Source organism: Pelecanus crispus, chromosome 4 (genome assembly GCF_030463565.1).
Source record: "Pelecanus crispus isolate bPelCri1 chromosome 4, bPelCri1.pri, whole genome shotgun sequence".
Classification (NCBI taxonomy): domain Eukaryota; kingdom Metazoa; phylum Chordata; class Aves; order Pelecaniformes; family Pelecanidae; genus Pelecanus; species Pelecanus crispus.
Genome location: NC_134646.1, coordinates 11,489,490 through 11,503,926, shown reverse-complemented (window position 1 = coordinate 11,503,926; position 14,437 = coordinate 11,489,490). Strand labels below are relative to the sequence as shown.

At 45.4% G+C, this 14,437-nt stretch overlaps 1 protein-coding gene across 1 annotated transcript; it reads right to left on the bottom strand.

Annotated features, from left to right (window-relative positions):
• Nucleotides 1–320: 320 nt before the first annotated feature.
• PCDH10 (protocadherin 10) lies at nucleotides 321–14,126 on the bottom strand. The gene is made up of 4 exons (XM_075709428.1): nucleotides 11,520–14,126; nucleotides 9,802–9,860; nucleotides 9,118–9,224; nucleotides 321–676 (listed from the first exon to the last, which is right to left on the bottom strand). Exons 1-4 carry the CDS (start codon nucleotides 14,124–14,126, stop codon nucleotides 321–323), a joined length of 3,129 nt encoding a protein of 1,042 aa, XP_075565543.1.
• Nucleotides 14,127–14,437: the final 311 nt, after the last annotated feature.

Sequence of the window (14,437 nt, the reverse complement as noted above, 5' to 3'; positions counted from 1 at the left end):
GACAGTTCTCTCGACTTAATTTTAGTCTTAAAAAATGTTAGCCTGGCAATGTCAATGTTTAAACCATCAATCCAAGAAAACTTGAAAATAATCCAGCATCAGAAAACAAAATTGAGCAACTCCCCCACTAATATCAGCTGATACTTTTGTTGTTGACAATCATGTCACACTAAAAACAATCAAAGTTTTGTCTTTTTTTTAAAAGCATTGAACAATGCCTTCTTCAGTGGTGCCTGAACCCAGGAGAAACAATTTTTCCCCACTGCTCCTAAAATTGTGTCTGTATTATTCCTACTACTAATAGCAGAGAGAGCTAATTCTTATTCCCGCAAAGGGAACACTTCCATACAGCTTTTTGAATAGTACTTACTCAAATATGGTGGTTTGTAAGGCGCTCGTGTATTAGACAGCAGTCCATCCAACTCCTTCCTCTCCAGAGTGTTGTGAAGGGCCTTCTCTTTGCCGAAGGTGGAGAAGGACCTTTCTGCGCCCGGCTGGGCTTCTGGTGTTTCAAACACTTCAGTGTCTGGAACGGAGTCCATGCCAGGTACATGCAGATTGCTGCGGTAATCTGCAGCTTGGCGTCCATCAGATGGAACAAAGGAAGGCATCCAGCACCGATCTGAGTGGCCCAGTGCTTTACATTCCTCCGTGCAATTGGAGAAGAGATCCATGCCTGCAAGCATGAGAGAAAAAGAAACTACAGATATAAGCTTCAGCATCATGAACAGCTGCTGACAGATAAGAAAGATTATGCCGAGAAAAGAGAGAAGTGGGAAGAGAAATGTCGTAAGAACTTCTTCCACTACTTTCAGCTCAACCAAAAAAAATGTGATTGTCCAGTCTTCAGAAGTCAGAGACACCATTTAATAAGTGTAACTAAATGCCAGAATGTCACACGCAAACAAAAGTACGACAAGAAGGGTATTGGTGGTTCTATCTCACAAAATCACTCGCAGATCTCACTGTTTAGAACTCGTTCAAATAAGGTTCAATTCCACTTGTAGGTTGATGTCTGTGGTTCACCAGTTGAAAATACTTGTTTAAGAACATGAAGTCATTGTTTCTACATAAATGTATCTCTGACCAAAGAAATGAAATGTCCTGATTGAGGAATCACAGTTTTCATTTATGAAAATGAAATATTAATGAGTCCTGTAAAGGAACTATCTGTGCATACATTAGTATACAGATAGAGCCTATTGATATTAAAAGCAGATCTTACAAAGTAGGAATCCAGCTTTCAAGTGATCAGGATGGCTTATTTATTTAATTGTTACATCGTTCTTTCAGAGAGAGTTTTCATTGCTACTGCAGCAGTCCTTACTATCATCAAGTCATCCAAGTAATAGGACAGAATCCTATAATAAATTACTGTAATTAGCGGTACAAAGGTAGCCGTAGTCCGATGTGACATGGCTGTGGATACTATTGACAAAATTGTTAATGCTCCCCTATATAAGCAAACACTTGTCCCTGCCAGCACGGAACTGTTTGCTTACAAATCCTTTAATGCTATTAAGATTTCAAATGACAAGCTATGCTTCTATTGACTACCTTCAGATCAGCCTTCCAAAAGAATATTTCCTGACTGTGAGTCACTAAGTTGTTGGATTATACTTGTTTTGAGAGGAATGGTGGATGAAATCATAGGCATAGAGTAAAATAAATACCAGCATCTCCAAGTAGATGTTCAACATGGTACAGAAAAGCAGAACAGTAAAGAAATACCTTTTTCTTGTATTTATAAAGAGAACTGAGTGTCTTAGAATAGGTGTGTGTCAAAACTGAACTAAGTCTGTTACAAACATTGCATTTACAAGCATTGCATTAGAATTACAAAAAATGACACTACTTGCAAGAGAAATAGGGAAAAATCTTGAACAGCTGTAATAAGATTCATGTAATGTAGCTCATTCACCAGCCAACATTGTAAAGAACTGGATTAGCTTGATCCCCAATGTGAGGATTAGTATTAAGAATCCTACCACTGTTTTGAACCACATTTTGACTTATATTAGTAATATTTATGCAATATCTCACACTACAAAAAACAATCTCTTCAGCAAGCAAGAACCTGAGCTATCAACAAGTGCTTGAGTACTAAAGGCAGTCACTTAGAAAAAATGTGAAGAAAGAAAAAAAGCTTTTTATCTCAGATTAGTCTCACTTTATAATGACTTTTTAATTTTAAATTAAGTAATATACAATGCTAGGTCCAGTTTCGATTAGAACCTTGCATTGATAATTGGCATGCAGAAGTCTGAAAATAAATTACTGATCAGTGAACTGTTGAAGAATGCAAACGTGAACTGCAGATATGATTAAGGAATCAGATGAAGATCATCAGGCAAGGCATACAAATTGTATAGTTCTAAATTCCATAGTGGTAGTAGCTATCACAGACACAGAAATGAAAGATTTAGATGCAGGCTTCCCAGAAAGAAATTAATATATAATAATGTCTATAAAAACCTGTGTGTGTGTATCTTATGCATTGAAATGTCTGCACAAAAATCTCTCTTATGCAAGAAAAGACATATTTTATGAATCTAACTTTTGCCATTCAGAAGATTTAAGTGACAATTAACACAAAATGGTTATTTCAATTTTCAGACTTCCTAGCAAAGTTACACGTAAACAGCAAATAACCCTACTTGTAATAGGAAAATTATTACAGTTACATTTTGCTAACAGTGTATCACTGACCATATTCATTCAACATCTCCTGAAAGACACCAGGAGAAAGAAAAACTTACGGATAAATATTAAATTATATTCTTTAGTCAGTAGGGAAGGAGATATTACAATAATATTGTTTTTAAGATATATATTCAAAGATAGACTCTTTTTTTCCCTTTGTGTGTTTTTATTTCCCCTGGAAAATTACCCTCCATTTTACTATTTTGTTTTCACATCAGCTGCTAAACTGCAAAATGTCTCTATCCAAATATTATTTTTTTAGTTCCCTTTTGAATACTGCTTGTCTACTGCAGTGCACTGAATAGTATTATATAACAGCTTATTATAAAAGAGATGTTACAGCCACTATAAATCAGGATTTTGAATAAACAAAGTAATGAATATAGGGGATATAAAATGTAAGCTTGTATGACAAACTTTTTCCCCCCTTGAAGATGAGAACTTGTAAAAGAAAAAAAAAAAAACCCACCCATATATACATATACATCTGAATTTTAATATACACTGCTGGAACAGACAGCTAGCATGTAAATGCTTGTTTAGGATGGGAACAAAATGTTCAGAGAGGCCTGGGTTGGGTATTGTTCCTACTTGAATCAGTCACAACATTCCCTAAGAGTTTAATGGGTGCAGAACCAAGCCCTTTGTTTTAGTATTTTGGCAGAAAATAAATTCAAATTAGCAGTCTGATTTTGAAATCCCTGAGCACCTAGGTATATTTACGCTGACTATGATATGAATGCTGGCTATTCTTCCTCCACCTTTTTCCTGTGGGTCATGGTATAGAATTCTCTGTTTCTAATTGGAGAACATTAAAAACAGGGAGGGAAAGGCTATTTGGTATTTTCCAAGAAGGAAGGATATATCATGGTAAATGAAGTAAGATATTCAGCACAGAACTCCTTCATACATCAAGAATCATGTTCTTGATTTATAACAAAAAGAAATGTTCAGCAGTGTAACACTTCCATCTCATCTCCCTCATAAATCTGGTTATATATATGATCCTTCAGAACTAAACTATCCATCATAATTGCAAATCCACATTAAAGAAAAATGCTTTATCCTTTTCATTTAGTTATCATATTAGACGCTGCATGCAGATAAACTCACATTTTAAAGGTGACTCTAAATTATGAATTTCAAATGTCCTTTATGGTTACAAATAGACAGTATAGTGCACTGAAGTGCTGAAAAACGAGAAGCATTGCACTATTCCAAATACAGTATAGGTATAAAAGCTCATGGCAAAAGCCACTAGTTCATTCCTATTTGTTCACGTTTTACTACTGGATAGGCCAGCAGGCAATATGAGCTCTTCACAAACTTAACTTTGCAGATTTTGAAGGAAAACAAGCCCCCACCCCTCCCTCAAATGAAACCAAAAACTAGGAAAGGAGTTAAATATTAAATTTGATATCTGCATCTGAATTTCCTGAACGCAGGTGCTTTGAATCAGATACTTGGTAGCGTTGCATTTCTGAAGCATATTCCCAATTTGCTTCCTTTTCATGTTTCAGAAGGAGAAAATAAAAATTTCTATGTGCATGAACCCTAATTGGTTTGAAAGACAGTTTAGATCAAAGCAAAGATTAGGCCTAAAACCATTTTTAAATAATGTATTCTTTCTTAATTTAATTAAGGGAGAAGAGCCATACACCAAGCTGTTAGAGCAATGAGTGAACATGTTCATATGTATTACTGAGTAAATGATGTAATAAAAAGCAAAAATACAAATTAAATGTTGACAAAGTATTTTTGTAGTATTGTTATTGAGAGGGTTCCCACCCCCCCAACACGTGTCATTTTTTCATAACTTTGGCTCTTACTTGGAATTAAATGGCATTTTTCATTTCTTCTGCGGTAGTTTTTCTTAAAAAAGCTGGTTAGATGCAAGATGGGCGTGACGTAGGGAACCAGACCTCCTCTTCAGAGCTCCATTACCAGAACAACTATCTATTTGGTTAGATGATCCTTGAGCAAGTTACTAATTTCGCTATGATTCATGTTTTGTGTTGGTAAATAAGGATAACTATGTTAACTTCCTTTGTAGAAGACTTTATCTGCTGAAGAATTGGACTTTGTTTCATAAAGTTATCCTTCTTTCTTGCTAAGTAATTGGTGTGCTGCCTTGGATAAGACTGACTTCATCTGCATGAGAACATGAATAAAGACTCAAACGTCTTCAATATTCGGCTCTTCCAAATCTCAACTTCAAAGTCCTATCTGGACCATTGAGATGTGAACATTATTAAGCATGCAGCCCAAGGAAAGAAGAGAAAAAAAGAAAAAGAAACCACCCTCAGTTTGAGCCAAAGCAGTTTTCTAAGCCATTTTCATGTTCACTCTCACTTTATCCGAGATAGACTCTTAGCCCAAGTGATCTTCAAAACAGGATTTAGCTGTCACTCTGCATAGGCTCAGAAGGAATACTAGTTTTCTCTGTCCCTTTATCACTAAAGTTCTTCTCCTGACTTCTCAAATTCTTCTCCTTATGAACAGTGAAATATCACAGCTCTTCTGCAATAATGCATACTAACCCTCTTGGGGTTTACCTAATCTGTGCTGAAAAGGTGTGAGGCGATGTTTCACCCTGTGCCTTTGTATTAGGCCCCTATCAATTCCCTTCATGAAGTCCACTAGTGGAAGCCTAATTTGATATCTCAGCTGGTCACCAGTGCATACTGTCCAGTACTGCACAGAGATTATTAAAAAAGCTGATGCATTTTATAGTATATACATGACAGTACATTTACTTAGCTTCCCATCTTGGATATTCCTTCCTGCAGCACATCATGCCAATTGAAAGGTGAAAAGGGGGAAACAAAGGTAATATTGTGAAGAACGCTGCATGTTCAGCTTGAGAGAGCTGAGTAGCCAGTGAGCAACGATATGAAATAAGTTGATGGCATGAGTCCAAATCTTACAGGACAGGTGTCTAATCACACAATTTAAACATACACACACGCAGAGTATTAATTGGCACCCAAGTCGGCAATTTCACAAGGGAGGCCAAGAATTTAATCAACCATGGGAAATAAACTAACCTCATGCTTAGAAATCACTCCTACAGAACACGATTGAAATAGTGTGTTAATAATAGGTAGTAGTGTTGTATTAGTTGCATTTGTTCTACAACAAATAGCAGCTTTTGTCTCAATGATTTTCAGACAACGAAGAGCACAAGTAATCAGAACACGCACTTGGGGTTTGAGAAACCCCTCCTCCATTTGCCAAAAACTTCTTGTGCTTCTTCACCTCTGGAAAGTCATTTTCCAAAAAGCTCAGATGCCTATCCCAGTCAATGAAATGACTACGCAATCCATGAAAATTAGGCTCTTGAGTATCCCGCTACTTGCCATTGCCCGTTAAAATGCAGATGACAGTACTTTTGTACTTCATGGATGTTAAGGTAGGTAAGAATGTGGATAATTATGAGGCATTCAGGGGGTACTTTAATGGGAACAGTAGGAATCCCTTACATACATTCCAGCACATTTGAAACAATGATTAAATCACTATTAAGAAAACATATTTTGTGAAAAGGTGAACTAGAATCCTATGTCAAAACATAATAAAACATTTTATGATACATAGAACAGCTTAGCTCAGGATTTTCACTATATAATTGTGCAGGATAAATCTATGACACAGAGATAGATTTTCATCCTGCGTGTTTTCCTTCCCAATTAATAATGGACCATGACTTTTGACAGTCAGCTTGGCTAGCAATGGACTACTATAGAATAGCTACTTGTGTGCCACAGGACTGTTCACTGGTGACAGAAAGAGAAGTCGTGTACAGAACAGTAAAAAGATGCTTTGTGAACAGAACATGCTGCTGACTAAAACTAGTAGGGAGCCAGTTTTGTCAGTGTGAATTATCCACTAAATACTTTTGGATGCAAATACAATGCTTTTGAAAACAAGTATGATGCTGCATGGTATCAGGTAACACCTTGAAAAAAAACAGCCCAAAATTCTACTGTGTTATCAACTAGTGTTTTCCTTCAATAATTTAGAAAGAAGTGATTATAGAGCACCAGAACGACTGAAAAACTGAGAAGGCATTCCCTCAGATGTTTCCCTAGCCATTCAAGATCAAACAAGATTTATGCTCCTTTTTTTTTTTTTTTCCATAAAATTCATCACCAAAAGCTAATAGCAAGAGTGAAGTTTTTATATCAAAGTATCTCGTCATCGCTGAGGTCAAGGGGCATGTTCTTTGCACCATGACAGCAGGATTCAGCCCAAAACTTACAGGAAAACTATATTACACGTATGTAGAAGATTAAAGCAGTTTCTACAGAGATTTGTATTTAAATATCTATTTGGAACTAGCATTTTAAAAGCTGTGCATGCAAATTATTCTCAAATCACAGCACCGATATATTAAATTGGAAGTTCTGTGTATTTGAGGTTTCAGTTCAAACTGTTAATTGTGAGTAGATCAAACCTAATTGTCAGCTTTCATTACTTCATATGGAATCACCATTGAAGACGCAGAAGTTCATAAATCACATCAGATTCTTAAATGATTTGAAATTATTTTGAAAGTATAGAATAGATTTTTTTCCCCTAGTTTGATAACACAGAAATGATGAAGAATTTGCCCAGCTAAGGACTAATGCCAAGTTTGACAGTAGTTCCAGTGTTCATATCTGAGATAGACTACTTTTAAAATGGAGAGAAAGAATAAAGAGCAGAGGCACAACAATAACAGCACTGAATGCATCTAAAAGAAAATAGCTTTCAGTTGATGTGCAACTATATGATTATATTCCCACCATCAGTCAAATCCAGCCCCTTCTGCAGATGTTTATTCTTTTCTCTCCTGTTTGGTTATTATGGTTCATTATGTTGAGGGACTAAGCTGATTGAAACGTTCATTGAGATGACTGCTGCAGTAAAATGCGTAAAAGAAAAAAAAAAAAAAAGGAATGCAGGGAGGGCAGGAGGAGAGGGAGCTTTTTATAACTCAGTAGCACTGATTGCTGCATCAGAAACAGTGCAAAAGAAAGGGTGGGGGGAGGCTAAATACATGGCTTTTTAAAACAACAATAAATCATACGCCATATATAGGCCAAAAATGAAAGAGGCTCTGTGTTCAGATGTAAACTTCTGGCAAGACCTGGTTTGTTGTCAGGTTCCCAGACACAAAATAGACACTCTGTTCACTTAGCATGAAGCCCTGCAAGAAGCAGGGAGCTCCGGAGACTCTTGGCTCTTCTCGAGTCTCATTAGGTCTGCATATTAATGACTTGCAGCAATATAAAGGGGCCCTGTAGCAGCCTCCTCTTCCCCTGGTGCCTGGGTTTCCCATCATTAAGGGCACAGTGACTATAGCAGCAAGAAAACAGAGGACGTTAACAGAGCACGCGGGTGAGGCAGCACCGCTATGACAGCCCCTTGCCCTGGTATCTCCTAAGACGGGGGTCAGAGGAAAAAAATGGACGACTGGAGAGACTCTGGCAGTATTTTGTATGACACACTTGTAGCAAATCCTTACACATGATAGAGCACAGAGGAAACAAGGGGAAAGAAATCACTGCATTGAATCAAGACACAGCAGACCTTTGGAGACTGTGGTACGGAAGAAAGCACGAGCGTTTGTGGCTAACATGCAGTGCGAGGGTGAGAATGAATTCTAATGCATAGGCTCTAAACAAATGTCCCTTTCAGAAGAAAACCCACAGTATGAGAGCAAAGACAGCAAGCTACACATGAGAAAAGCACTGCAATGTATATATTTTCTAGGTGACTCAAATCATCGTCTTTTAAAGCATTTCTTTCCTTTGTCAGGACTGAAAGAAATGTACTTAAGAATACCTTAGCCTTATTAAGATGGAGATCACTTATACTATATGGTGCCTCAATTTGAATTAAAAAACAATCCTCAGAAAATGCTAAGGTATTACACATTCAGAGCACCCAATGTGCCTCCGCTGATCCCCAGCAAAAATCCTCACAGTCTGGCTGTCATTCAATCACTGGGTTCATTCTTTCCCTTGGGAACTCCCCCTGCACTTCACACTGCCATGCCAGCTGAAGTGCCTACTAAACAAAATTGCCTCATGCTTTGGAATTCTGCAAATCTGCCGTTGAAAAAAATGCATTATAAACTGTACCAACAACTTTGTTTTAATGTGCAGGAACTTTTGCCACAGCAAATGATGCAGAACAACACACCAACCTCCCCCAACCAAATGAATAAAATAAACCCTGCCCTGTGAATGGAAAGGGTTCAAAATCCTTGCCCAGGTAACTGTAGTAGCAAGCGGACTTAAACCCAGCCTCCCATACAATATTGCTCACATTATTTATGCCACTCTTGTGTTATATTCTTATAAGTAACTGTTCTTTCTAGTCTCCCTACTTAAAGATCTACTATTTCCATTCTCTTATCAGACTTACCAGAGGATTGACCTCGATTAGTGGCATCATGATCACTGTCTCCTTGCTCACTGTCTCCATGACCACTGTCCTTAGAGCTTACTATGTCTGCTTCCTGGAATGCAGAACTAGACACAGAAACATCTTTACATTAGAATAAACATGAAAGAGGAACTCGTAAAACATTCTTCTGCCATCACATGGCCAAACGCGGTGCTGCATTCACCCACTCCTGCCTGCTGCACTGCTTCTGCAGAGGTGCTCTGTCCACCATAAACAAAATTGGCATTTTCGGACCTTGGTGGTCTAGCTGAAACGGACAGTAAGCATTAGTTCTCCGCCTGGTTTTCATATAATTGGTAGAAATAATTTGGCAGCATTTACTTAAGCTGGATAGCTAAATTTTAACTCATAGAGACCAATGGTTTCTGGAAGACCCTACAGAAGCATTGGTAAGTATTTAAAGCACGTTTTAGACTAATACAAAACGAGATTTTGTTCTCTTTCCAGTTGGTTTTGAAACCAGTTCAGAAAAGCTGTAATTCAAACTCGTTTAGGTGACAGTGTTTTATTTAATACATCTACATACGTTGAATTTCCCATTGATTTACTACTATTTTCCATCTGCAGTAAACACATTTCTGCGAAGCCCCATTCAGACTTGCTAAAGCATGCATGAAGAAAACAAGGCTAAGGAGCTCATACCTGTTTACTCGTCGGGGTCTGTCAACTAGATAACTGAGCTCAGCACGCTGATGTTTAGTCTAGGAAAAAGAAAATATTGGGAAATATTTTAACTCTTGATATTTCTGTAACCAGCAACAGAAAATATACCAGAGCAGCTCACCATATTCACTATAAATGGTAATGTTGAGCTGCAAGCAGGCCTACACAATCTGTTTCTAGGATGTAAGGGGAAAAAACCCAGCTCTTATTCACACAGATGGGAAGGCATGAGGGATTTTTTCCTGAGTTTTTTGGGATGAGATTCTGACACATTTTCTCACAGTGCACACTGTCGAGCATCACAAGGACTCCCACAAAAATCAACAGAACTATTTCTAGAGCTGTGTACTACTGAGTCTGAGAAAAAACTTACTGTAATCTAGTTTTCAGCCTGTTTTTAATTCCAGTGTATAAAAATAGGGGGAGACAGTACAGTTACTGCACCCTAAGGAAGAAAATACATGGAGATACCCTCGACTCCATAAAAAGGCAAGAGAAGACAGAGTTTTATAGACATTTTGGGGAAAGGTCAATCTTACAAGACAGTATGAGAAGATTTCCTGCTAAACTTAACCCTTTAGAAGGTATCATTCAAACCACCTACTGGCAGATTGGACAGTATTCAGGTTTCAGTATTCATGTTAAGAGAGAATGTGGTGGTGTCATTAGCGCACGGGCAGAGAGGTACTGAGAGCATGTATGAGCTAACCCAGTAGAAAATGATTACCAGGGGAGTATTATGGCACGGCATATGCTTTGATAGAAATTCTCTACACACTGGATAACACAATATAGGCAACATGTTTAACAGGAGGGGATGTTAAGTCCCTGCATATGATTTCACGGAACTCTGTCTCGATGCTTTCCTTTGCAAACTCAGCTTTGGGTTATAAAGAGCTGTTCAGATGGAGTAAAGTCAATTAATAAACCCTAATTCACAAATTAATTAAAGTTCCCGCTAACTGTAGAGATTGTCACAGTCCCAGAGGGGGGTTCCCCCAAAGCCTTACTTGCACGTGCAAAGATTTCGGGAAGAAAAAAAAAGGCACGGTTTTAAAACGTTGCTTCAGAAAACCCTGTGATTACGCCTCACGTCATTTCGTTCCTGTCAGCTGCAGCGACTCCGCGAAAAGCAGTAACACACACACACACACACACAGAGCTCCCCCCGCCCCCCGCCCCAAGCCCCAGGCGATCCGCTTGCAGCTACGGGCTCGGGAGGGGCCCTGCGCCCCGGTGCTGCCCGGCCGGGGCCGGCTGTGGGCACAGGCACCGGGGGGGGACGGGGGCAGCCGGGGCTGCAAGAGTTTCTGAGCCCGGGTGAGAGGGAGCCAGCGGCTGGCCCAGGCGGGCGGCGGGCTGCCCCGCGCTCCCCTCTCCCTCGCCGGCCGCGGAAGCCCCCCGAATGGGGGAGGCCGACGAGGAGAGAGGCGGCGGGCGGAATGAATTAAAGGGAGAAGAAGGACGAGGGGGACAGCGAAGTGCCTTTCCCCGCCGGGAGCGGAGGGGCGGGAGCTTCGGGAGGCGACGGGAAAGCGGCGCGGGGGCTTGGGGAAAGCCCGCAGTGCAGCGGCGGGGCACGGCCGCCCGCCCAACGGCCGCCCCACGGCCGCCCCATGGCCGCCCAACGGCCGCCCAACGGCTGCCCAACGGCTGCCCCACGGCCGCCCAACGGGCGGCGGGCGCCCGGGCCTTACCTCGCTGGACAAAATGCTGCCGTTGGAGATGATGTCGGGCTGCTGGTCGGCGTAGCCGGTGACGATGGCCCCGCAGGGGTTGTGCTCGGCGTCGGTGCTGCGGGAGGGGCTGCAGGGCTTGAGGAACATCAGGTCGGTCTTGGCGGACTCGGGGGTGAGGCAGACCTGGTAGCAGTAGTTCTGGTTGTGGTGGTGGGAGCCGAAGCTGCCCGACTCCTCCACCGGCACCTGCGCCGGGTTGCTGGGCACGTTGGAGCTCTGCACCAGCATGATGTCCGACTTGCTGAGCTTCTTCTTGCGGGCCCGCGCCTGGCGGCTGCAGCAGGGGCAGCAGCAGCAGCAGCTCAGGCAGCAGTCGCTGGCCAGGCAGGTGTAGATGTTGAGCTTCTTCTCCTTCTGGCAGCGCACGGCCAGGACGATCATGGCCAGCAGGAAGATGAAGGAGACGGAGCCCAGGGCGATGATGAGGATGAGGGTGAGGTCGAGCGAGGTGTCCCCCCCGGAGCGGCTGGGGCGATGCTCGCCGGAGCCGCCGCCGCCGCCGCCGCCCCCCGTGCCCGCCCCCGCGCCCAGGCCGCCGCCGCCGCCGCCGGGCCGCTCGGCCGCGCCGTCCACCAGCACCACCTGGATGGCGGCGGTGGAGGAGAGCGGCGGCTGCCCGTGGTCGCGCACCTCGATGACCAGCTCGTAGGGGCGCTGCGGGTCGCGCTTGGCCGGCACCCTGCGGGCCGTCCGCAGCTCGCCGGTGCGCCAGTCCATGCGGAAGAGGCTGGCCTCGTTGCCCCGCACGATGCTGTAGGTGAGGCGGGCGTTCTCCCCGTCGTCGGCGTCCACCGCCGCCACCCGGCTCACCAGGTAGCCCGGCTCGGCGCCGCGGGGCAGCGCCTCCCGCGCCGGGGTGCCGTTGCGGCCGGGCAGGGGGCTGACGATGGCCGGGGCGTTGTCGTTCTGGTCCACCACGACGATGTGGACGGTGGCGTTGCCGGCCAGCGGCTGCGGCTCCTCGCCGGCGTCGCGGGCCTCCACCTGGAAGCTGAACTCCTTGAGCTGCTCGTAGTCGAAGGAGCGGAGGGCGTAGAGGAAGCCGTTCTCGGAGTTGATGGAGACGTAGGTGAAGACGGACATGCCCTGGATCTGGCTCTCCAGGATGGAGTAGGCGAGCTGGGCGTTGGCGCCCTGGTCCCGGTCGGTGGCGCTGACGGCGTAGATGTAGGCGCCGGGCACGTTGTTCTCGCTCACGTAGACCTGGTAGACGGGCTGGCTGAAGCGCGGCGCGTTGTCGTTCACGTCGCTCACCCGCACCTGGATGGACTTGCTGGTGCTGAGCGGCGGCTCGCCGCGGTCCCGGGCCACCACGGTGAGGGTGTAGGCGTCGCCGCCCGGCTGCTCGCGGTCCAGCGGCCCCTCGGTGACGATGGTGTAGTAGTTCTTGAAGGAGCTCTTGAGGCGGAAGGGCGCGTCGCCCTGCAGCAGCTCGCACTGCACCTGCCCGTTCTCCTCCGAGTCGCGGTCCGAGACGCTGAAGAGGGCCACCACGGTGCCCGGCGCCGCCGCCTCGCTCACCGCCTCCTTGACGGTGGAGAAGCTGATCTCGGGCGCGTTGTCGTTGGCGTCCAGCACCCGCACCAGCACCTTGCAGTGCGCCGGCACGGCGTTGGGCCCCAGGTCCTTGGCTTGCACGTACACCTGGTACACGCTGCTCTCCTCGTAGTCCAGCTCGCCGCTCACCTCCAGCCGCCCGGTGCGCGGCGCGATGCCGAAGAGCTCCCGGGCGCGGGCCGAGATGTGGCTGCTGAAGGAGTAGATCACCTCGCCGTTCTGGCCCTCGTCGGGGTCGGTGGCGTTGAGCTGCAGCACCAGGGTGCCCGGCGGCGAGTTCTCCGGCAGCGACACGGTGTAGACGGGCTGCTCGAAGGCGGGGACGTTGTCGTTGGAGTCCAGCACCCTAATGGTGAGCAGGGCGGTGCCGGTGCGCTGCTGGGGCTGCCCGCCGTCCACCGCGGTCAGCACGTAGCGGTGCACCGCTTGCTGCTCCCGGTCCAGCGGCTTATCCAGCACCAGCTCGGCGAAGCGGTTGCCGTCGCCCTGCGTCTGCACGTCGAGGGAGAAGTAGCTGTTGGGGGTGATCTCGTAGGTGCGGAGCGAGTTGGTGCCCACGTCGGGGTCGAAGGCGCTCTCCAGGGGGAAGCGGGTGCCCGGCGTGGCGCTCTCCGAGATCTCCACGGTGAGGTCGGGCTCCGGGAAGGAGGGCGGGTTGTCGTTGATGTCCAGCACCTCGATCTCCACCCGGAACAGCTCCAGGGGGTTCTCCAGGAAGACCTCCAGGCGCAGCAGGCAGGAGGGGTTCTGCTTGCAGATCTGCTCCCGGTCGATCTTCTCGTTCACGTAGAGCACCCCGGTTTCCAGGTTGAGCTCCAGGTAAGGGCTGCGGGAGTTGGGCGCCGTCTGGAAGCGGCGAGCCGAAAGTTTTGTAATGTCCAAGCCCAGGTCCTCGGCGATATTCCCCACGAACGTGCCATGCTCCTGCTCTTCCTGCACCGTGTAATGGAGCTGGCAAAGGGCCCCCTCCACCATCCAGAGCAAGGCAAAGAGGAATAGCACGATCATCTCCAAGCGGGGAAAGAGATCCCCCCCTCCCCAACACCACCGCTTCCTCCTCTTCCAAAAGCCACCGCCACCACCTCCTCCTCCGAAAACACACAGTACGCTCTGTGTGTGTGTGTGTGTGTGTCTGTGCGCGTCTATCTGTGTGTGTGCGTGTCTGTCTGTCTGTCTGTGCGTGTGTGCGCGCCCGCGAGCGTGTGGCGAGAGAGGGATCGGGGGAGGGGGAAGGAAAGGGGGGGGGGAAGGCTGATTCGGGGAGGGGGTGCGAGCTATTATTTCTTCTGATTCATGTTAGGATTTTTTTCTCCCCCATC